This window comes from Plectropomus leopardus, chromosome 4 (assembly GCF_026936395.1).
Source record: "Plectropomus leopardus strain MGB_pleo_1.0 chromosome 4, ASM2693639v1, whole genome shotgun sequence".
NCBI lineage: Eukaryota > Metazoa > Chordata > Actinopteri > Perciformes > Serranidae > Plectropomus > Plectropomus leopardus.
The window spans coordinates 37,615,053-37,640,604 of record NC_142179.1 but is presented as its reverse complement, the minus strand read 5'-3'; the positions used below and the strand labels follow the sequence as shown (position 1 = coordinate 37,640,604).

The window sequence follows — 25,552 nt, the reverse complement described above, 5'->3', positions numbered from 1 at the left end:
GCAGCACAAGAAAATTTATGTTGTTCCATGTGCTAACAGGGCTGAAACTTTAGATCTCAGTTTAAGTTTAAGTTTAAACAGCTCCCCAACACTACTCACATATGGCACAAGAAATATTTAATCAAATTATTTAAACTCTGTGATGATAACATGTAAGAGGTCATGTAGCTCAGTTGGACAGAGTGTTTCTCTTGTTCCCCAGGCAGCACTGGGGCAGCAGCCATCAGGGCTGAGCAGCCTGGCCCAAGCCTCTGCCCTGCTGGACGTCTCTGTCCAGGCCTTGAAGGATACACAGCAGGAGGGATTGGAACCAACAGACATGGTGTCCCTCATCCAGCTGCTGTCTCTGGCTGCTGACGTCCCCGCACAGCCTCCCACTCACAGCACCAACCACAGCCAGGCCGACATCCAGGAGCTCAGCCAGCACTTCATCAGCGTCGCCGACAGCCTCATCAGTGAGGACAACGCCCTCAAGTGGCAGGCCATCAAAGAGGTGGCACATTTCAAATAGAACTGCATGTTCTCATTCTTTCTTTAGCCCTGATGCATGTGGGGCTCCTCACTGAAGATGCATATAGAGTTTGCAAGTCCGTGCAAAATTCCATAGATTTAGAAAAAAAATCATTTTGATTATTTCTTTTGGAGTATAGGGGGATATTAGAGCATTTTTAAATTTAAATTTTCAGCCATTACCCAGTCATTGAATTTTAGGGTCTCAGACAAATAAGCTCTGGTTCTTGAACCAGTAACATTCAGGATTCTTGGAACTGGTCTAGACTCATACCTTCATACTTTCCCAGAATGACATTGAGGTGTACATTTTATGACTGTATCAGTGTTCGGCTCTATCCTTGAATACAATGGCTCTGCATATACCCCTGGTCGGCACAGGGTTTGTTCGATATAATTCCTTAATTCACATGGTTAGATGTGTTTTCCTGCAGTTTCTCTGTTCTCTCTTGGTAAGCACAACAATGTTGACAGTTGTCACCAGCTGTTTACAGTCTTATAACATTCTCTTTACCGCCCACAGTCAGCTCAGCTGCCTGCTGCAATACACTGACCTCTGGCACATGATGCGCACTGCATACAAAACATCCTCATTACAGCCTTGCAATATGAAGTTAATAGAAAGATGAGGGTCAGTATTTTTGATGGTATTGACAGTCACACTGTTGGGATTTATAAAGACTCTGGTATACCACCCATCCCTACTTGGAACCTCTGTGCTATGTAATGAACCAGCCCACATGTCCAATTATGTATTTAAGGATGCATCATCAACGAAAGGTGTTTCACAGTGCAGAACAAAAAAACAAAAAAAAACAGTAGAAGCAAAATTATTGATTACATTGATTACCTGCAAACTTTTGTTCTATTATTACAGATATTTGTTTTTATCCAAGAAACAGGCATGAAACAACTATAAATGAGACCAATGCAGGCTTTTTTGTAAAGATTTCTAACTTCACTTCTCTATTGTTACCTTCTCCATCCTCTCTTCTCAGCCTGTAGAATATGACAACAGATTTCTTCACGGTTCGCATTCAGGTCAAGCAAAACCTGCTGTTTTTTTAATCCAGTTGAGAACCAACTTTTTCAATCTTCAGATTATGAGTGTTCAGATCCTAAATCCTAAAAACCTACAAACCTCCTAAAATCTTAGAAACATACTAAGAAACAACTAGAAATGTCCTAAAATCCTAGATGTTCTGCTGTCGTCATGGTTCGCTGATTTCAGCTGAGAACCAATTTTTCAGGTTCTGAACTGATTTATTTTTGGTCAAAATGCTCTAACTGGTTCAAAGTTAGGTGTGGGGACTGGAACAGAACCAGTTTCATGTTAGTGGGAAAGGGTTGTAAGAGGCAGAGAAAATAAACCTCACCCCAAACCCTATAATCCCTCCCCAAGTCCTCAGTTTCTTCAACCCCCCCCCCCCAAGATTGAACATCTACAACAAAATAGATTTTGATATCATGAATGCACTACAAGTTATCATGGCAGCTACCAAATAATTATGATGAGTTCTTGAATTTAATATTTTTTCTAACAAATTGAAAAACTACATCCTCCACCCGTATACTGAGATCATTCTCAGTCCCCACGCTCCCCAGCACCCTTTCACAACAGTTCCGTCCCTGCTTAAGTAAGTCAAGGTAATGCATGCCTGTTTTAGTTCATATTTCAAATTCTTGTTTTCAAGGGTTATTTTTGAAAGCTTTTTGTTGTGACTTACTGCTTAGAATGCTATCCCAAACTCACGCCAAGGTGAACCTAATGACATCATCAGTGTTAATATTCTCAGACTTTTGAAAAATCCTCCTGAGCCAGAGCTGTTTTTACAGGCTGAATGGTCCTTTTCTGATGGGCATACTTGTTCTTGGTGTCCATACCGAGTTCACCTTTTCAGAACTCCTCACACAGCTCTCTTTGTCAACATGCAGCTTAGCACAATGATTAACCTCACATGCGAAATGCATGTAAATATAACCAAAATACTTAAAACACGCTTGGTTCCACTATGGCAGTGATACTCAACTTACGGCCTGTGGGCCAAATCTGTACTTTTAGTATACATAAGGTGGCAGGGTTTATAAAACAGCATCAAGCTTGTTTATTAAAATACATTCTAGTGGAGGATACCTCCCTCCTAAAATCTTGAAACCTCCCCTTAAATCCCGTCATAAAATCTTTGAAACAACCTTAAAATGTATAAAAATGTCCTAAAATCTTAGAATCATTTTAAATTCCTAAAACGTCCTAAAATTCGACAAATGTCCTAAAATCCTAGAAACATGAATGATGCTGCTGAGACTACCTGGCCAAAGCGGCCCCCACGCAAAGCAAGTTGAGTATCCCTGCACTATGACCTTAGTCTGAGTAGAATATGCCAGTATGATGAATCAGGGCTTGAATGATATTCCATCAGATAATAGACAGACAGACAGACAGACAGACAACTGCTGTTTCTGCGCTAAAACACTAGAGGGCAGTATTTTTATATAGATACACTATTATAACAGCTCCTCACCAGCACTGGAATGATGGAGTGATCACAAGTTACCAGAATACAGTGACAAATGCTGTATCTGCCTCCATACATGTTGAATTAAGACACAGATTAATTATCCGATTTCTCACATCGTGACTTTCTGATCAATAGCAGAATTCAAAAAGGAAACCCTCCTCTAACCCAGAACACAGTTGGTATATTGGGTTCTCTCCAAACTCTGTCACCAAGTCTTTTTTTTGTCACTTCTGCACTATTGATGTGTGCAACTTGATCAGGTTGCATTATGACAAGTGTTGTGTTTCTCTTACCCCCCACCCCCCACCCCCACCCCCCAGCCTCCAAGGCCACCTCAGCCCAGGCTCAATGGATGAGCAGCACTCTACTCATCTACAAACCTCCCTCGCTCTGCTTGCAGCTCTGTCTCCAAGGCTCGGCTCTTAGTGCGGCATGTTGAATTCAGAAGGAGGGGTTTCAGAGCAGACAGTGGCAAAAACCACAATTGTGCCTGTCATTATTGGCCAATCTATTGAACTGTGTGTGCCCTCTTCAGCCAAACTGTGCATAGACCCTGGCAAACAGTTAACTGTGCTGAAAGCATTTCCCCAGTGTGTGACACTTTAATGGTCATTTTGAAATGTAACTCTTTAGCTTTGACCGAGTGGAAAAATGTTGCTGCTGCTGTTGAGATGCCGCTGCTCTGTTTGATTCAGGTGGTGAACGGCCCCATGGACGTGGTCAGGAGTATTGACCGCATGGTGACCAGCCTGAGCCCTCGCTTGATGGCAAAGACAGATCACCTGACAATTCACAAACCCAACATCAGTGAGTCTTACGCGCGTGCACACACACACACACACACACACACACACACACACACACACTGACATATTAAAAACTGAAATTAATATAGCAAAGGAATTTTGATACTAAGGGGTAACATGTTTGATACATTTCTGGGTGCATCATGACAGTAAAACTGGCTGCTCTGAAGTAAAAATACCAAATTTGAACTTTAAAGGGCCAGTGTGTAGAATTTCGGGGATTTTTTTTAAATTTGTGTGTGTGTGTGTGTGTGTGTGTGTGTGTGTGTGTGTTTATATTGAATGTAAACAAAGTAAAGTGATGTAATTTTCTGAACCTCCCAGACTGTTGCAGTTCTTCTGTTATTCACCTTTACTCACTTAGTTATTGTATCCACATCACGGACAATTTTTTAAATCAAAAATGTTATTGTGTATATATGTATAGGGCTGTATATATGTATAGTCTCACATTTGAATCATCAGTCAAAGACTCCTTAGTTGACTGTAATTCCTCAAAATTGAGCAGTCTATTTGTGTGTGTGTGTGTGTGTGTGTGTGTGTGTGTGTGTGTGTGTGTGTGTTTTAGCAGCTGCCCCGTCAGACTCAGACATAGTACGATAGTGTCTGGCTTATGTTTTATATCTAGAGCTGACAAAAACTGTTGTTGCACATTCCTGATACATCATTAGCACAGTTAGCTTGTTTGCTATATTACATGAATGTCGTTGTCATGCTGAATGTCCCACTGAAAGACTTCCAAACTCTCAGGCCTAAATTTGTGACAATCAACCGTAAAATACTTTCACAATATCAATATTGAGTTATTTGGTCAACAATACATTGATATTTGACTGTCTCCATATCGCCCAGCCCTGGCTGTATTTGTGTTTTACAGGGTTTTAAGGGTTTGAGATCAGCACCAGCCACAATGGCAGGTGGATAAAAAAGTTCATTTCCAAAGCTGGTGTTGCATCTGCTTCATTTTATACTCATGTCATCCGAGCAGTTCACATTCAAAATGTGCCTATCAGGAACAGGCCGAGTAGTTGACCTCTACTGTGCAGCTTTCTAGAGGAATGCTCATACAAATAACTTCATGCTATACACTGTGCTTCCTTTGGTAGGTGCATCTCTTATTAATGTGAGTATTCATAGATTTATGCAAAATTTAAAATGAGCATGATATGATGATATAAATCAGACTGGGATTAAAATCATTACAAAAGATACATTAATGATTGTTTAAATGTCTACATTTCAATTCCGTTCAATTCAATTTTATTTGTAAAGGGGGCTTTACAGCATACAACATCCCTCTGTCCTAAAACCCTCATAACAACCCTATATATATATATATATATACACATATATATATATACACATATATATATATATATATATACATGCATGCTCCAAGACAAATTCAGTTGATCATACCTATTATTTAATTTAATATGTCATCCATCCATAATACCTGTTTCACTAGCAAGCACCACATTATCAACAAGATATGTTTAACGGTTTTATTGAAGAATATTGCTGCCGATGCCACGTCATCAGAGTGCGAGTGTGTGTGAGTGGTTACTCAGTAGCAGGTGGCACCTTGTACGGTAGCCTCGGCCACCAGTGTGTGAATGTGTATGTGAATGGGTGAATGTGAAATGTAGTGTGAAAGCACTTTGAGTGGTCAATAAGACCTGAAAAGCGCTTTACAAGTACAATCCATTTACCATTTACCATATATTTGCATATGTTAGCAGAGTTTATCTCTAGACAAAACTATACAGCATGGGTCGCTGCTGAGATCTCTGAACAAAGTCATAAACAATGGAAGCTATTTTTAGCAATGTCGTCATGATCAAACAATTAATGTTGCTGAATGTGACAGTATGAAATAAATCAGGTGTTAGTAAAGATTCTGAAATATATTGAAAAGTGTACTAAGTTCATATCTTCAATTTGAAGATATGAACAAATTGAAGTTTTATCTTCAATTTGTAATCTATCTGTCTACCTATCTATCTATCTGTCTATCTGTCTATCTATCTGTCTGTCTGTCAGTCTGTCCATCCCTCTGTCTATCTATCTCTCTATTTATCTATCTATCTATCTATCTATCTATCTATCTATCTATCTATCTATCTATCTATCTTTTCTTTTGTCCGCCACTGTTTACATACAGTGATGGAGGCATACTGTAATTCTAGAAATACTTTTGAAATAATGGAATGAGACATAGCACACCACTTGTCGCTTGCATTGTTAGGATTTGTTCATGAAACTTTTAAAGGAACGTTATTTTTCTTTTAATTTTCCTCACCTCAGCATTGTTCTTAAGGACGTAGTAAAAAAAAAAACATTTCAAGTAGATTCCTGAGATAAAATAAAGTACTGACTTCTTAAAACCCAGCAGAAATATGATAAAGTTGCCATGGTTACACTGTTTCAGCTCAAATTACAGTTTTTCTAAGTCTCTTTGGTACATTTCTTAGATCAGAATTGAAATTCTCAAAACTACTTGTTCAGTCTTCAAATCATTGTGTCACTTGTGCATATCAAAAAAGCAGTTTCTCATTTCTTTGAACAAGTTGCAAATGCTCTGGTACATCCTTGCAAATGATTATATACAATTCTCTGCTGTTTCCTACATTATCAATTGCTTATGTCATTTTGATCAAAATGTATTATAATGGGTCTCTGTTGACTAGTCTCACCGTCCACAACATTTAGGCATTAGTTCATTGCAAGTCTTTATATGCAAAATGGTTGAACCAGTTGTCATAATATGTCAAGCATATTTCTACACATTTCAATAAGACTTTTTTTCTAAAACTGTCCTGAATTGGTAAATTGCTCGCAGGTGAATCTTGACTTTCTCTAACGAAGGGAAATGTGTGAAGCATTAGATTAACCAATGACCAACCAGTTTTCTGAAATAGCTCAAAGGTGCATCTCATGAACCATCACCTGGCAGGTATATATATATATAGCCGGAGCACAACACAATGTTGCAGCATTGGTGCAGCCAAATGTTGGCGGAACAACTGTGACCTCAATCATCAGATGTCTAGAATGATTCGAGAAATGTACCAAAGCAACTAAGAAAAACTGTAATCAATCTTGATAGATATTCAGACCGCTACTGTTGTTATGATGTTGTGGATATTGATGTAAAACTGTATGGTGGGAAGCTCAGAAAGTTTTGCTGTTTTATAAATATAACATGAGACAATATGCACTGTAAAGATATTATGATGTGACACAAAATACGTACGTTTTTTGTTTTGTTACATTTACTTATTTTTTACATTTTACATTGATATTGATAGGGATATACAATACAACATTTCTAACACCATCAGTATTGATTTGACTGGACTGATAAAAGACTATTATTCTAAAGATGTGACATAAGATACACTTTCTTGAGGGGCTTGATTTCCCTCAAAAACAAGAAGAAATGGGTAACTTAACAAGGAATGAGCAACAAATCAGTAAAAATATATTTTAAAAAATTGGCTGAAAATTTGCAAAAAAAAAAGTGCCTATAAAATAAATCAAATAAATAAATTAAATATTTTGCAACACGTTTTGAATATATGATTCTAATAATAAGAAATATAGTTTCTGGACATTTCCTCCCTTTTTTGTGGATGATTTTGTACATTTTTTAACAATAATTTTCTGGTTGTTTTCTTGTCACCTTTTACCAGTTTCCAGCAATTTGTTAATTGTCTTTTTCCATCTCTTTGAAAAGAATGAAACCGGGTAAAAAATGTTTAAATACTTGTGAAAGGCATCTGAATGCACCACAAGAAAAACTGTTGTCCATCCAGGTTTCAAAGATTTGAGGCTCATTAACCCTAAAGGCCCACTTTAATATAACACACACTTGCATAGCTCTGCACACAAAATGCACTTTTCAAAATGAGGTTTTAAAATTTTTTTATACATTGATATTATTTTTCAGAAATGTAACCCTTTAAATACCATGTTTTTGTCATGATGCCACTATGTTTTGAGATTAAAAAAAAAGAATTATATTTTATGTACGGCATGCAAAATAGATTATTATTTTTTGTTTACCACAGCCTGGGATATGTCAGTGATTAGCAGCAACATTGATTTTGATAGTGCACTTAGTGGAAATAGCATGTGTCTTCTCCTATGCCATATAAGGTAAAACAAATTAAAAATAAATAAATAAATTACAAAAAAAAAGTCATCAGGTGGTAAATAGTAAATAGTAGACCAATTCCAAGGCAAGAGCCCAGAATGACACCCAGAAATAATACAATGCATGTTTTTATGCTTTGATGGCTGTGGGATCAAAAATGTCAGTTTGAATGGGTTTCAATGGCGCATTTTTTTTATCTTAACAATCTGAATGTAACATTTTTGTTTCCACAGTGTATTTTCGACTTTTTGTAGGAGCTGAGCTGGAAATTCAAAGATTAAACAAAAATACACAATCTTGCAGAAATGTATGCCATATTTATAAACACAGCCCAAATTATCAAAAAATGAAGAATGAATAGCATGTAAATGTGCCAAACAGTTTAAATTATACAGTAAATGTTTGCTTTTTGTCATCCTGTGTTCTCAGAGCTGGAGGTGCAGCAGCAGAGGCTGCAGGACGGATCAGGAGTATCGAGCTTCTGTGGGCCAGAGACAGAGAAACACACCAGCCAAGATTGCATTTCAGTCCCGCATCAGAAGATACAAGATCTCCATAACAACGGTAGGAAATGCTGCGAGAACCTTCTTCACTTCACCATCTTCCTCCACTTGCACTTAAAGCAGTCACTTATTCAGACTTATTTATCACAATGCTGAGTGTTTGCAAAGAGAGAACACACATTTAAATCTTGAACGACAAACTTGTGAATGTGCAGCATGGATTTACCTACTTACACTCCCAAGGTCTTACAGTGAAGTGCAGATGGAGGCACATTGTTGGGCTTTGAAACAACTATTCATTCTGAACAATAAGTGATAGTAAATTAACTACATTTTTTCTTGGGCTTTCTTCTTTGGGCTACTGTTTTATTTGGCTGTCTGCTGTGAGCTAAAGAAAGCCTCCTGTTGCTGTTGTGTTGAAAGTGCAGGCTTCCAGAAGCTCACGTTGGTCAACACGTGGTATGCATCTCTGCGGCCCCTTTTCAATCCCGAGGAGAACATCACCATGGTTCCTACTGTCACTGATGGTAGCCAGAGGTAACATAAAAGTATAAGTGCAGCTGGAAATGAACACTTATTCTTTTCATGATTCATTCATATATTTATTTATTTATATATTTATTGGATCATTTATATATGACAGACTGACTTGTTGAATTAATGTGATTCACCTGAACTGAGCTTTTATTCTGAAGTCAGCTCTGACATGCTCTTACTATAATACATATCATATACACAAACAACCAAACAAGGTGGCGGCTTATTAGACTGTCTTTTTCGGAGAAGAGGCTGGCTTGACTGCAGTAAAAACAGGTACATTTTAGCTCATTTTCCAGCACTACTTACGGGCAATAGTAACATAAGTCACAAACTGCAGCCAAAACAATCACGTCTGAATGTGTGCATCACTAATAAGTGTCCTCTGAAATCACTTTGGTCTTGTTATAACGTATTGTTGTACATTTTCTTTACGTATGTGGTATTTGCAGCATTTTCTTAATGTGTTGTGTTGTGGGATTCACAGGGCGTGCTGTGCATGTGTCTTTAAATTGATGAAAATGTTTCCTCAATATGCCTGTGTATTCTTAAACTGCGGTGTGTTTGCCCCTGTCCCTATGAGATCAGGGATGATTCTACCCTTCCACAACGTTAACAAGCGATTGTTAGCTGACATAAGAACTCTAGTGCATTTTAAACAGCATTTTTGCTCACGTTTGCATGACAGTTGGTCTAAACAAATCAAATGACGGTTTATATGGGGATGTTAAAGAATCTTCATCTAAAATGTTACTCAACTCAACTCAAGGAGTCATTGTGTTGAGAAATTTGTTTTCAAAGCATAATTCGCTAATTTGCTTGCAAATGAAGTTAAGATTTTATATTTTTATTTCTCTCTTGGAGTAAAACTATTTTACATATTCTAGCATTTGTGTCCTTTTTTATAATGTGTATACTTGTGCACAAAACCAGGTATCTGGGAACTGTCCTGGGCTCTTCTGTCATATCCAGCACAGTGCTGGGAGATGAGCAGCCAGTGAACACAGCAGTTCACTTCCAGCTCCAGCACAGAGTACAGGTTAGTAAAACCTCTTCAGTCATTTCCTTTTTTATCTTCATGAAATATCATTTTCATTTAGTATTTCACATTTATTACAGAATCCCTCTGGTACTGTGTATGATCCAGTGTGTGCCTTCTGGGATTTTGATCTAACGTAAGTACAAAGGAACGTTTGGAGGTAATTTGGAGGTCTCATATTTGTCTGTAATAGCTCACTTATCTTACCTGTCTCACCAGAAGAATGCAACAAATGCTAGAAAACTTTTAGAAAGGAGAATATTTTCATTCTTGGCATTCCTCTGTGTATGTAGATTGGTGAGCATGTGCTGTTTGTGTCTTACTAGTCCGGAGGGTGGTGGGTGGTGGAATACCAAAGGCTGTGAGGTTGTGTCCAAACAATATGGATACACTGTGTGCTACTGCAACCACACCACCAATTTTGCATTGCTGCTGCAGGTTTATGAAGCCCAGGTAACACTGCTCTCTGCAATCATCACTGTGTATTTTCTGTATGCTTTTATCTACAGTGTGTGCTGCTATTTACAGCTCCTGCTCTGTGCCTGTGTCTGTCCGTGTGTGTGTGTGTATGTGTGTGTGTGTGTTTGTGTTTGTGTGTCAGAGGAGCCCAGAGAACGAAAAAGCTCTGCAGGTGCTGACGTTCATCGGCTGTGGAGTGTCTCTGTGTGGCCTCCTCTTCACCTTCATCCTCTTCATCGCTGTGGGGTGAGTCACAAACATCACAGAGTGCACTCTGTAAAGCGCAGAGGGTGAAAAGCATTTTATAAAACCCTCCCAGATTCACATCAATAAATGGAAGAGAAAAAAAAACAGCACCGTGGTGAAAGATTTTTGAAAAATCCTGAGAACTACTGTGAGATCTTCATTCAAATATTGCATGTTGTGTGTGTTTGCATGCATGTGCGTATCTGTGTGTGTATACCTCTGCAGTGTCCCTAAATCCGACCGGACCACCGTCCATAAAAACCTGATTGTTGCTCTGGGTGTCGCTGAGTTGCTGTTGATGTGCAGTGACTGGGTGTCTGACAATGAGGTGAAGTCCACTTATGACATGTTTGTACATTTTATGGTGTGTTACAGCAGGTGGAAAATGTACCGAATGATTTAAAAAGTATCCTGTCCACATTATTCACCACATAAATATGTGCTCACTGACAATCAAATGTTTTTTGCCACAGCATTGCACACAAGACATGACCTGAGGGTTATTATACAATGCTCAAACACTCTTTTTGGTTCACACTCATCACTTTTAGTCTTGTTTTTGGTCAAAGTAGGTGTCTGTTTTCAGAAAAATGCTCTAAAACTAGAGGTATGAGGAATGTGACTTATTTTAGCACTTTCTACTTCATTTCATTTAATTTCATTTCAGTTCAATTCAATTCAGTTATTTTTGATTCAGTTCAAATCAGTTCAGTTCAAATCAATTTTATTATTTGTCCCAGAGGGCAGTTTGTGTTGCAGCATATTTAAAAACATAATAAAAAACGCATACAGTTAAAACAATATGACACATAAACATACAACAGATGACATTAATCTGTACACATTAATGTCATCTGTTTTCATCCTGCATTTGTATAGTTATCAATAATTTCTATCTTGTGTATATTTGCTAACAATTTGTGCAAAATTCCCCCTCTAATTAAATGCTCCAATTCAAAGGTACTACAATGCTTTAGTGATGAGGAAGTTAGCATCACCCTAGGTCCCTTGTCAAAAAAACCTATGAGATTTTACTATTGGATATTGGATCATTGCAAAAAAGGAGCAGATTAATAAGTGTTCACCATAAGTCCATAGAGCCTATAATAATTCAGTGAGTGTTAAATATGAAGACATCTCCTAATAATGTAAACCATTTTCAATGTAGTATAGTAGACATCCCCACCCCCCAACAGGTCATGACAGTCACAATAATGCAGCATCAGGACTGGCATGAGGGTCACTGCTGCAATATAGCGCACAGGTACAATATGTACTGTCTTGTCACTCACATCAACATCGTCATCATCATGTACTTGTACTCCACTACATTTTGGCAGCAAGTTTTTACTGCTCTGTGTTCATTTTAAAGCTCGAAGGACCAGTTACTAGCTTTAATACCCAGCAGTATATAAATCAATTCAAATGCAACACTGGAGATTTACAAATTGATGCATTAATAATTGTAATCCGGGGCGCCCAGTAGCTCACCTGGTAGAGCGCTCGCCCTGTATACAAAGGCTTTGTCCTTGTCACAGCGGCTGCAGGTTTAATTCTTACCTCGGCCCTTTGCTGCGTGTCATCCCCCTATTCTCTCTCCCATTTCAGTCTAAAGACATTCCTATTCAATAAAGCTGAAAAGCCCAAAAGTAATCTTGAAAATGATAATAATAATAATAATAATAATAATAATAATAATAATAATAATAATAATAATCCAATATAATATACAATTTTATAACGGATCATTCTGCCTAATGAGTACTTTTACTTTTGATGCTTTTCATGCAAATAATTTTACTTCAATAAGAGTAACAATGTGGAACTTTTACTTGTAGCCAATTAATTTTATTGAACAAAATATTCCAGTGGTTAACAATAAACCCACAAACCATCTTTGTTTACATTTCTTCCTGTAGGCAGCGTGCTTTGCAGTGACGGCACTACTCCACCTATTCTTCATGGCCTCCTTCTCCTGGATGCTGGTGGAGGGCCTGCTGCTCTGGAGCAAAGTGGTGTCAGTCAACATCAGTGAGGACCGCAGGATGAAGCTTTACTACATCATTGGCTGGGGTAAGCTCTCTTCTCCCTTCAGGCACTTGTCAACTTTGAAAATTTGATGAATGCAGTTTCAGTCCATCAATCAGTCCATTAATCAATTCCAAGTCAGACAAACATGAACACAAACCCACATGAGAGCACAAATATATTCACATTCTGCACAGAAGATAATAAATAATAATAATAAATAAACATAATATCAATTCATAAATCAATAAAAAATGGACAAAGACAGAGACAAAAATAATACATATTCATGTCACATTAGGGGTCTTGCCAATTATGTTTTTGTAATAATCTAAAAAAAAATTGAAATTTTAAAAAAATTAACAACATAATTCAAATATTTGTAATTACTTTCATCATCATAATCACCAATTATATCTTAGAGGGTAAAATCATGAGTGATGTTGCAGTTTTTAAAAACATGACAACTTGAATTTGACCAAAAAATGTATTGTGGTATTAAAAATAAAAAGCCTGTCCACAGAAAGAATAGGTTTCAGCATCTGCATACCTGCCTGATGACATCATCACAACATTTCCATTACATTTCCATTATTTTATTACCCGCTGATAATGAGATGTAGTAATTAAACAGAACCATGATCTCAAGATAATTAAGTTGCAATCTAAAAAAAACAAAAAAAAACAAAAAAAAAATGGTGTCTTTTATCATCATCTTTGAACTCACATGTATTCCCCAAATTTGCTTTAATTAAACACATATTTCAATCTGTTTCAGGGGCAAGTTATAGACAGTTAAATCAGACTGACCCTCATTTATGAAATAAACATACAACAGAAAACTGGGTTATTTCCACGCAAAGCTCCTCATTTTTTAACATGGACATAAGCGGAGGCAAATCTAAATCAAATCTTAGCTTGTGTATGCAAGTTTGAGGCAGCCTGGTCTGGCAGTGCAGCAGAGTAAATCTGGCTGAGTCAGAGAATTGTCATTAGACTTTATTTTGACTGACATCTAAGTATTTACAGCCACATATTAATCACTTAAAAATATAAAGTAAATGTGAGAAAATACTACATTTTGGGAAGGCCTATGTCAATTAATCTCTCGCTGTCTAAGCTGGCAGTGTCCTGACTCTGGGGGACTGACTGAACACCACTGCCGCTCTAATTTAACTGACACTAATATTTTGAACATCAAAAAGCTAAAGCAAATTTACATCATTTATCCTTGAAAAGTAAGAAATAAACTCTGCAACAGTGTAATTACTGAAATACTTGCAAGCAAACAAGCAAAGTTTATTTATATAGCACATTTCACAAATAAAAACAAATAATAAAATCTAGATAAAATATACAGTGAGAGCAGATAAAAGATTCAAACACTACAAAATACTAGCAGCCAAGGCGATTGGATTTTTACTGGTGTCGGACACAGGTGGTACATCTGTGTCACCTCCTCCACCGGTTATGAAAGTTGTCCCGATATGTAGGGCCAAGCGTTTCACATTCGAGTCAATTACAAGCTTTTATGTGTATATTATAACGATATCAGCATGATACAATATATCAGCTGATATTATTAATATATGAAGGCTATATGTCAGTACAAATAGATGAATTATATATTTCAACTTCAGCTGGAGGTCAATGTAACACTTCCTATAATGGCACTTTTTAGAAAACAGAACTGGTTAAATTGGACCTGGCTCAAAGAAGTTTCACTTCTTGGCATAACCTCATGCCCTAGCCTCTCGGGGCCAGATCTCTAAACCCAGAATATGTTTGGTTGGGATATGTGGGTTTCCAAGATGGCGGCGCGCACGGACGCAGCGGCTCACGGCTCTCCCCTCTCCAATCTCGTTATACACTGTATAATGACAATAAAGAGCATTCTTCTTCTTCTTCTTCTTCTAAAAGACGATCATTTTCAGCGGCTGCATTTATCAACAGCAGTATTTGCATACACTGGGATCACCGAGATAAGCATGTTGCATGAATCACGTTAACCTTATCGTAGGATGATTTCTGCGGTCGGATCTGCGCTTGTTTGTACATTGCATTGATAAGTGAGGGCCCCTACCAGGCCAGCCGTTAGCAATTATTGACTGAGGGACAAAATTTTCCAAAAACAGGCCCCTCATCCAACATGTTTTCATCCCAACTCGTCACATGGTGCTGCTCTGTCAGTGATCTTCTGCGTCTACTAATGATGTTTAGGTATCCTTTTGCATCAGCTGTTAACGCTCTGCAATGCTGTTTCTGTGATGTTGACAAGCAGGTATCTACAAAAATCTGAGTAAAAATAAATGTTTCCAACTTTTAGAAAAGTGAGTTGAAAACAGCTCATTTTGAGGATAGTAACATTTCCCCAGACTGTGTGGGTGTGGCAGATCACGTTTTCATTGACACCTCCATGGATCTCACCTTTGTCAACTGTCTCTCGTCTCCACGACAACAGAGCAAAGCAGAGTCGGCTTGGTACAGTTCTATCTGTTCCAGCCCTTTGACTCTGGCTGCGTTCCTAAATCCAATCTGACACTCTGCAATCCGATGCTCAGCGCTCCGAATTTACCAACGTCCAGTTTGTGCCAGAGTGCTCCAGCACTCAGTGTTAGTGTTTCTGAATGCAGCCTGTTGAAAGGAGCATAGAGGGATTTCAGTTTGGCATGTTAAATAACTAGGAGGAGTTACTGGTTGCTGCATCTGCATGTGCCGCCGTCGTCATAACAACAGGATTTAGGATCAACTTTAATTTTATTTCTTCTGAAACTACGTTTGAGAAAAATGACAAATAAATCTACCTCATGCATTGTACCTTAAATCAGTATCAACTGACAGCTGACTTTGAATTTTTCTTTGTCTTTATCCTTATTAGGTGATACAGAGCCAGAATAACTGCAGCCAAATCAACCCAGCTTCAGAAAACTGAATTAACTAAAATGACAATATTTCACATATGGATTTAGGCTAATGTCTGATCATTTTTTATGCTTTTGATTATGCATGTAAGTCCCTAAATTGCATATTAAGAAATTTTTGGTGATTTGGGCTCCCAGACTCTTTAAATCAACATTTAAAATAACATTGTAATGTGGATATGATATTATGCTGTACAACTTTAACCCATTTTTTTCTAAACATCCTGCTGCTACTGTTCATGTTCCCAGTTCCATCTGTGATTGTGTGTTATGTGGAACAGTGAATGAATAAGCACAACAAACACTCTGTATTAAGGTGTTCCTCTGAGCTCTCCGTGCAGATGTGCCAAATGTTCCACCTCAGACTAAATAGACTGAGACTAAATAGTCTGCTCCATAAATATGTATTTAAACATGCTGATTCTTTTGTTGTCACAGCACTGCCACAGTCAATGTTTTCTTTATCAAACTGTTTTTCAGGACTACCTGTTCTCATAGTTGGAATAACACTGGCAGTATCAGTGGATGAATACAAGGCAGACGATCACTGCTGGCTCAATGTGAAGACTGACACCATCTGGGCCTTTGTGGGACCCGTGATATTTGTCTTGGCGGTATGTAATCTTACACTCTGTGTTTGTGTGTGTGTGTGTGTGTGTGTGTGTGTGTGTGTGTGTGTGTGTGTGGAGACAGCTTCATGGGTATTGTGGTTATGTTCATTCACTTGCCTTTGAAAAAAAACACACTCCTTAGGGTCAGTGTGGCATATATTCATGACGATTCCTTCAGTGTTTGTTCAGGAGGTTTTATCAGGAGCTGAAATATTCACGTAGGTCTCTTCCTCTCCAGAACAAACTGACCAGGTGATTTAAACCTGTAAATACCACATGAAGCTGTTTCAGTTTGCAAATCAGGTCGTCTTACTATGTAGCTGACGCAAAAAAAATCCAAAAGAACTCCTTGAACCTATCTAGAGTCAGTCATGATGTATGATGTCAGAAAAGTTGAAATTTTGTGTTAGTGCGACTAAAACTAGACTTTTAAAATACATTTAAACATGTTATCTTACTGAAATCATACAAGATCAAATTTCTCAAAGCTGGACTAACACACCTAGATAATGCAGTTGGGGGTTGATTTACTCTTTCATGTATGTGCCTCATGTATGCGCCTCAATCTGACCTGAACTGGTCAAGGTGTTCTGTGCATGCTCCATAGGCCCCACACAAAGCCACACTTTGACCCGTAGAGTATATACAAAATGTACAGCACCAAAAAGTCATCCATGTTGTTACCGTTCGACATGCAATCCATAAGCAGTTTGCCACTTGCTAACTTGTTTGTATATGATGTAATAGGTCAACCAGAAGAAGCAAGTAGATGTCCAACTGTGACATTCTTTTGTCAATAAATCAATTCCCCCCGGGTGCTTGTTTACTGGGACAAGGACAGTAGTCCAACTAAATGGACAAATCGAGTTCCAACCTTTGTCTGTTCTGGGCTGCTGTAGAAACATGGTTTGGAACATGGCGATATTCATAAGCGAGGACTCGCTCCCTATGCAGATGTAAACGACTCATTCTAATGTAATCAAAACACAATGAGTGTTAATTTCACATGATTATACACTAAATACAACATATTTTCATTTCATTTCTGCCAATATATCCCCCTAAATCGTACACATTGGACCTTAAAATCTAAAACCTTTGCAATTGTTTTGTGTTGTGAATTTGATAGTGTTTATAATCACTATTTAAAATTTTCAAATTAGTTTATTTCAAATGTTTAAAGCAAAAATAAGGGACAGCAATTATGTTTTTTTTATTCAGTATTAAATTCACACAGTACCAGCTTGATATGTGAGTTAAAGTCCAAAGCAATATTTGATAGTTGCACCTTAAAGTGCGTCAACCCAGTCGCCAGAATGTTGGCATTGTAATTTTATGCAAATCACAAATACTTTCCATTTGTACATTTAATGCAGAGAATATCAGTGTTTGTTCATTTTGGCTGTGTTCATGCAGATGACATACATTTTGGCGAGATTGTGTACTTTTGTTTGATCTTGGAATTTCCAGTTCAGCTCCTACAATAAGTCTGAAACACGCTAAATTGTTACATTCATACTGTTAAGTGCAAAAAAATGCACCATTAAAACTCATTCAAACTGCAATGTTTTAACCCACAGACATCAAAACAAAAAAACATGCATAACCATATTTGACATATGGAGAAAATACTCGCTATTTCCACTCGGTGCACTGTCACGATCAATGTTGCTGCTAATCATTGAAAAATCCCAGATCATAAAAAAACAAAAAAAAGAAAGAAAAATTTAACAAAAAAATCAACAAAAAAAATCTTTATCTAATTCATTTTTGTGTCTTTTTTCATCCAAAAACATAGAGGCATCATGACAAAAACTTTTAGGGGTTAAAAATCTGAAAATCAATTAATATTTGATATTTATGATTAGGGCTGATGTTGGTTGAAAAATAAACTTAATGGCTGAGTGCTAGTTCTCTCTTAATGAAAGTACAAAATTTACATATATATTTTTTAAATCTTGATTTTGAAAAGCACATTTTGTGTGAAGAGCAATACAAGTGTGTGTGATATTAATCTTTTATTTAATTTGCTGCAAATTTCTGCCCTTTGTGTGTTTTTATCATTTGTGTTTTATGTATTCATGTTGGGACTGCAGGTAAGGAAAGATGTTTTTAATTTGACTACACATGTATGTTGATCTCCTGATTTGCTCTGCAGTGTTCTTAAACAATAAATAAGGTACAAAAACATTTCATAGGTACCACTGCACCACCATGCTGCCACAAGCAGAAGATGAGTATAAACAACTCACAGGATCCTGTTTTCCAGATGAGGATAGAGCTTCTGAATTTCCCTGATACATATATTTTCTCCTTTATTTTTTTCATCTCAGATAGGCCAGGAGCAGTGAAAAATGAAATAATGTTCATGGCTGAGTGCTATTCAGTGTGATGTGGTTTCCTGCAGCCTGAGGAGGAGGGGAAACGTGCCCTCCTCTACATGTGAGCTTGAGGCCAAGTGGGTCTGCAGCAGCACGTCTCATGTTTGCTGGAGGCCATGTTGATGCTGTTGTCCTCTGCTGGCAGGTCAATGCAGTTGTGCTGTGTCGGGTTGTCATGGTGACCGTTTCCAGCGCTCGTCGTCGTGCTAAGATGCTCAGTCCAAGCTCAGCATCAAAGATGCAGACCTTTGACCTCACTTGGTGAGATACAATGGCTTCTCTACCTCTCTCTGTCAGTCTGCCTCTCGCTCTTCCTGCTTTTTGTGCACGCTCTTTCATGAGTCTTTTTCTCTTGTGCGCCCACTCTCTCACACACTCTCTTCGTTTCACACGTACTTACTGTTTCCTCTTTGGTCGAGCCAGCCACAGTCAATAAAGACAGTGTGAGTGCTTGTAACTTTAGGCTTGGATTCTGCTGTGGGAGTTGTAAGGGCTTATCAGCTTAACACCTGGTCCCAACACATCTGTGAGTGTGTGTGTGTGTGTGTGTGTGTGTGTGTGTGCGTACGTGCATGCGTGTGTGTACTTGTGCTCACACGCTACACTTTGAGTTCTGTCTTTACTGCATTCAGCCAGGATTTGTTATTCTAACATCCAAAACATTTACTTAATGTTAGAAAAAGTCAAATTATTGTATTAGTCCATCTAAAACTGGACTTTTGAAATACATGTAAAAACAGCCTGACCAATATATGGATTAGAAGATTTTATCAGCTGATATTGGCCACCGTTGGCGGCTTATATGTTGTCAGATATGCATGCGATAAGTTTGTTTTTAACAGAACATAATGCACAAAAGGCGCTTTGGATTTGGAATGATCAAATTCCCAATGAAGTTTACTGTTTCAGTACTGATGTCATTTTTTAAATGGATAAATGGATTCTCCCCTGGTGTTTGTATACTGAGACAGGGACAGTATTCTAATTAAATGGCCTAATAGAGCTATAACTGTAGCTCCACTTAACTGTGCATGGAAACGTACTGACTGTTTAGTTCTTGTAGACACTTAAAAACATGATCAGGGTCTAAAACATGACGCATGCCAGCAACAGTAAAGTCAGAATGGTAACTTTAGAGTTTCTGCCATCCACTGAACAAGCCTAATAACTGAGGACAGTTTTGAAGGCCTTTTGTAATCCATGTACACGCTTCATCATTGTTCTAGGACCTTGAAAACACAATTCTGACTGGCCACAGAACCCCTTCCCCGTTCTCTCATTTCATAACATCTTACAGAAATTCTGTTACTTTCATTAGTTATGATCAAGTTAAAGGATATCGCAGGCCATGTTTTCCTTACTGTCAGCAAATCCTGTGAATAGACTGAACCCAACAATGTGTTAGTCTCTCATTATTCTCTGACTTCCCTACCCTGTCTGTGGCTCTGAGCCTCAAACTCATTCATTCCTGTTTATCTGACAATGTGTAACAAATAATAGTCTCATCTTTAGAAAGCCTCGGCAATCTCAAAAAATACCAAGCCACTAGATTTTTTAATCAAACAATAGACAAACGAGGAATTAGTGCATTTTTATTTCTTTGTACAGATAGTCGTGGCTGAAGGCATCATGTATTCGGGTTTTTCCATACATCCGGACAAACCTCTGACTGTATGTCCCATTCTCGTGAACGTGATAACGCACACATTCCTTGAAGGAATTTTTTCAAATTTGGCACAAATGTTCACTTAGACTCAAGGATGTTAACATTAGATTTTGGTGGTCATAGGTCAAAAGTCAAGGTCACTATGACCTTGCATCTGTCTCATTCTTGTAAACACAATATCTCCTAAACACCTTGAGGGAATATCCTCAAATTTGGCACAAACATTCACTTGTACTCAACAATGAACCAATTAGATTTCGATGGTCAAAGGTCAAGGCCAATGTGACCGTGCATCTTTCTCTTTTTTGTGAACACAATATCTCAAAACGGCCTTGAGGGTTTCCTCAAATTTGTGCCTTTAAAATGAGAATGGGCTGATTGTATCACACCATCTAAATCTCCCTAATACTGCACCACCTATATGATATATACATGGATGAAGGAATCTATGTGCAATATGTATTAGTAGGGTAATACATTGATCTGTATCAAAACATTGATTCAGTGATCAAAATCCACTTTCATCGATACAAAGTGAAAACATCAATTAATATCGTTATTTTTTGATACCCCTTTATTTTGAAATTCTCATATCATGTACGATCACACCTTCTTTCTAAACATTCAGACAGTACTATTGGCCCAGTGCCAGGCAGACAATGGTAAGCACCCAAGAAAATGATGGGGACATTTACTGATATCATCTCATATCGATCGCAGGCCCCTGAATGAAATTAAATCAAAATTGTATCCTGGCAGACTTGTAGATATTACGAAAAATCATATTATTGTCCAAAGAATTGATCTAATATTGTATTGTGTTGAAACTTTGGATTTAAACCCTAGTGTGCTTAATGCTCCCTTTGCGTGCTCTGCAAAATATTGTATTTGCCGGAATTAGCACAATTGCTTCGTTCCACAGCTGAAGCACAGAGGAACTCTGTGCTACTTGCTTTTGTCAAAACATCAGCCACGAAATAAAACAACCTTTTTACTTTTAGCGTCCACATTTGTTGCTTTTTTCTGACCAGTGCACTTGAATGCGTGTATGTTGTAATTTAGTTTGCACAACTAGGAAGTGCAATATCTCTGAGGAGTATGTGAGGACAGCTTAAGGGACATTTTTCTTTTAATATTTTGTAATAATGTGGTTAAAAACAGGTCAGTATTCTATAGTTAAAAGGAGTTTTACTACTATGTCTTGTGGCTGTGGACAGACCTGGATCTCCTTTCACATTCAGGTATAAAGTCCTTCAACCTAGAGCACCTTGGTAGCAAAGAATGGTTAGAGCATATGCCACATTATTGCAAAGTCCCAGGTTTGATTCTTCAGTAGCCTTGGGGCCTTTGTTGCATGTCATACCCGTCTGTCTCCCACATTTCCCATCTCTACCTCTACACTATCAAATAAAGGCAAAAAATCACTAAAAATAATCTTTCAGAGGAAAAAGTCCTTCAACCAACAGGCTCAAATTGGCCAATGCAGTACCATGCCGCCAGCACATAAGGCCAGTCAAAACCACAGAGAGATTCAAGCTTCAACATTGAAGATAGACTTTTTCATTTTTCTTTTACAGTATGTTTTGTCTTTATCCTATTTTTTTCCATCCAGATTTGTCTCTGCAGTTGGAGATGCCACAATCACCCACATCACCCCCACACACACACACACACACACACCCACACACACACACACACACACACACACACACACACACACACACACACGCACACACACACACACGCACACACACCACCCCCATCTCACTTTATCTCTTCATGCCCTCACAAACAGATTGAAAGTAGATGTCTGTGCCAGCTCCAGAGTGTTCTGTGAATTCAGGAGATTAGAGGGAAAACGACTTTCAAAAATAAAGGGAAAAGAGGGAAGTGAGTGCCGGCACTGTCCTTGCAGACACAGTGCAGTCTGAAACTCAATCGCTCTACCCAGGTGCAGCAGTGTGACAACAATGGTGGTTTGAACAAAGGCAACCTTTTCTGCCTTGCCCCATGAAATGGTTATTGGCCGTATAAGCACCAGGATCACTGAAAGGATGATTGCAAAGCAACAGGAGGATGACTTTGGTAGGCGGTAAAATCTATAACTGCACAGAGATGTTTGATGAGGATTCAAGGAGGAAATATTCGAGAGGAAAATGACATCAGAATACCTTGAAAACTTCACTTTGCTGGCTCCTTCTGTCGACCTGTACTTACGTTTTCTAAAATGGTTAATTTAGAGAAGGAATTCAGCTCACTGAGTTGAAGTTTTGTTCGGGGGATCTGTTGGACCTCGTTTTCATGTGTCTATGTTTGGGAATATGTGGGTATGATTCATGCACGTACTGTATGTGTGATTCATGTATGTGCATTGTGTGCATGTTTTCAGGGCTGTGACCCGTCCAGTTCTCATCCTGCTGCCAGTGCTTGGTCTCACCTGGCTGTGTGGAGTGCTGGTCCATCTGTCAGTAGTAGTTGCTTATGTCTTCATCGCTCTCAACGCCCTACAGGTAAACACACAAACTCTCACCTTGCTCATTGTGTGAGTTCCAGCAGCAGCAGGTAGGTGTATTCTCAATGAAAAAGCTCTAAAAAACTGTCAGTGCATTACCTGCTCAACGGCAAGAGGACAAAGTCAGAGACAAGCAGATGAACACAGTGAAGCATTAAGTAGCTAAAGACGTTTCAACAAGTTCTTATCCCAGATCATCAAAACAATCAAATACACCCTCTGGTGTTTCTGTGAGACACACCCTTTAGCGTCTTTATGTGACACACAGCTGTGTCCTGGGTGAAACACCTTGCACCATGATGTTACAGTTGTGAAATGTATGAACTCTCATCGTTGTTTGTAATATGGCAAATTATGGTGGTGTTGTCCGCCTACTTCACAATAGAGTACTTTTGATGTCTGGGAGTGCAGTCATGGGTATACAGTGTGAACAGCAGGAGGCTGGCCACAGCCACTAATGTAGAAGAGGTGTGACTGCCAATTCAAGCTTCTCTGGGGTCAGCATGTGAGGAAGTCCAGTATCCAGTTGCAGAGCACACCGAAGCCCAGAGTGTTCAGTTTTCCAATCAGCTTCATGGGAGAGATTCTGTTAAATGCTGAGCTAAAGTCAACAAACAGCATCCTGATGTAGCTGTTCTTATTCTCCAGGTGAGTGAAGGCTGAGTGAAGAGCAGTAGATATGACATCCTCTGTGGGTATGTTGGTTCTGAAAGTATACTGGTGAAAGTCCAGGCTGGCAGGAATGTTATCTTTGATGTGCTGGAGAACCAGTTTCTCAAAGCACTTCATCAGGATGGGGGTAAGAGCCTTGAGGCAGGAGGGAACAGTCTCTTGTGAGAGTGAGATGTCAAAAATGTAGGTATGTAGATGGTTGGGATTAGGCAACAGAGTCATAGATCGTTAAGTTTAGGCAAAAGAGGCACATGGTAAAGTGTAGAGAAAAACACACACACATACACACACAGGAAGCAAATTCCAGGCTCCCACACGAAAGTCAGTTGTGTGTGGGACCCATCCACCTCCATACCTGCCCGCCCTTTAAGGGCACTTGCACTCCCTATATTACGTGGTCACCGGCAACATTATTACCTGTCCTTCAATGTTTTATGCACACACGACTGGTTCTGTCCAGCTGCATTCTCAAGCTGCCTGTGCATGATCTTTGTGGACTCGCTGGTGCCATCCAGCTGTTTGCCAGCATATGATAATAATGGTTCTATGAGTACACTCCCATCTGACACCGACCAGCCATGTGTTCCCATCTAACACCGCCCAGATGTGTTCCGGCGAAAGGTGCCTTTTTTGGCATTACACTCACACAACAGAAGCACTGACAGAGCAGAGCTATTTGAAGAGTTTGGAGTGAGAGCACACTGCTTTTTTATCGCTCTTTCTACAATGTCAGCTGCTCTGAGTGTGAAATATTTATATGAATGGGTTTACATTACAGAGGACTGCCTTTGGTATCTTCATCACATGCTAAGGGGTGTGACAAAGCACCTGTATTTGATGCCCTAGGATTGAGAACGGGCTGCAGATTTTTCCAAGTATTTGGTAGAGAACAAAACCAGAGGCTATGACAGTCACTTACATTCGTTACGCGGCCACAAACTCCATATGGTGAATGATCATGTCGGTCTGTGTTTGCCTGATGTGTAAATAAGCAACTGTTCACTAACAACTTTGCAATATCAATTTAAAAGTCGATGTGTTTACAATTTGTTTCTGCTCTCCCCAAGTAGCCAAAAATCAGCCATGTTTAAGCACAAGACAAAAAAAAAATCAGAAATCTCTGCATGATGTCTTTGTCATGGAAAACTTTTAAGTTATGAAGCCCAAATGTCTACAATTAGGAAAGTCCAAATTGTTGTACCATCAAATTAACCAAAAAGAGTGCAGACCATGATGCAGCACCCGTACATGCCTAACATGGAAGCACTGAGATAAATATGTTAATGAATGATGAATATAATAAAAATAAGGGGCAGACAGGGATAATAATTCAGGCAGGCCAATCTCCATGAAATCACAATGGGCCACTTATATTGTAACTATTAAAATATTGGTTTTTTTTTTTGTTTAGCACAAGAACTACTTCACAAAGTAAAGCTACAGAAATAATAACCTGACTCTTCTCCGCTTTGCCCTTTGGGGTAAATTAAGTCAGAAGGTCCAAAACCCAGCACCTAATGATTATCTAGCACTGACAAAGTTGTGTGATGTTGTATGTTGACTGTCATCATAAGCAGTGATACTGAGATTGTTGAATCTCAGATGCTGAGATCGCTACTGGTTATTACTTTGGTTTCAAAAAAAACCCACTAGACGGCAATACCTGTGACCAATCACACCTGAAGCACTTTTTGCACTTACTCAGGGTTTTTTCCTTAAGTCTAAATTCTTGCTTGTGTTGTACGTCGCTTTGGATAAAAGCGTCTGCTAAATGAAATTGTAGAATTGTAAATTGTAGAAATAAATATTCATTATTGTACTTTTGGAGAGCTTGCCCTTCATCTGGCATGTCCTCAGAGCTCTGACTGGACTTGTCGTCATCATTATGAAGCTCTAGCTCTTAGATACTGACAGAAGAGAGTACACAAGGCTGTATTTTCAAGTGATTGACTGGGTAAGCCAGCAATAATTTTCACTAGAAAT

The 25,552-nt window shown here is 38.6% G+C and overlaps 1 protein-coding gene across 1 annotated transcript in view; it reads left to right on the top strand.

Annotated features, from left to right (window-relative positions):
• The window catches only part of adgrd2 (adhesion G protein-coupled receptor D2), a 54,169-nt gene that overhangs the window by 11,215 nt on the left and 17,402 nt on the right, over window positions 1-25,552 (top strand). Inside the window, exons 7-19 of the mRNA XM_042488886.2 lie at window positions 203-493; window positions 3,725-3,836; window positions 8,424-8,558; window positions 8,926-9,034; window positions 9,968-10,073; window positions 10,154-10,209; window positions 10,400-10,526; window positions 10,675-10,778; window positions 11,004-11,106; window positions 12,698-12,851; window positions 16,208-16,341; window positions 18,865-18,980; window positions 22,775-22,895. Of these exons, the coding sequence (XP_042344820.2) occupies window positions 203-493; window positions 3,725-3,836; window positions 8,424-8,558; window positions 8,926-9,034; window positions 9,968-10,073; window positions 10,154-10,209; window positions 10,400-10,526; window positions 10,675-10,778; window positions 11,004-11,106; window positions 12,698-12,851; window positions 16,208-16,341; window positions 18,865-18,980; window positions 22,775-22,895 (1,668 nt within the window). The remainder of the gene's footprint in view (window positions 1-202; window positions 494-3,724; window positions 3,837-8,423; window positions 8,559-8,925; window positions 9,035-9,967; window positions 10,074-10,153; window positions 10,210-10,399; window positions 10,527-10,674; window positions 10,779-11,003; window positions 11,107-12,697; window positions 12,852-16,207; window positions 16,342-18,864; window positions 18,981-22,774; window positions 22,896-25,552) is intronic.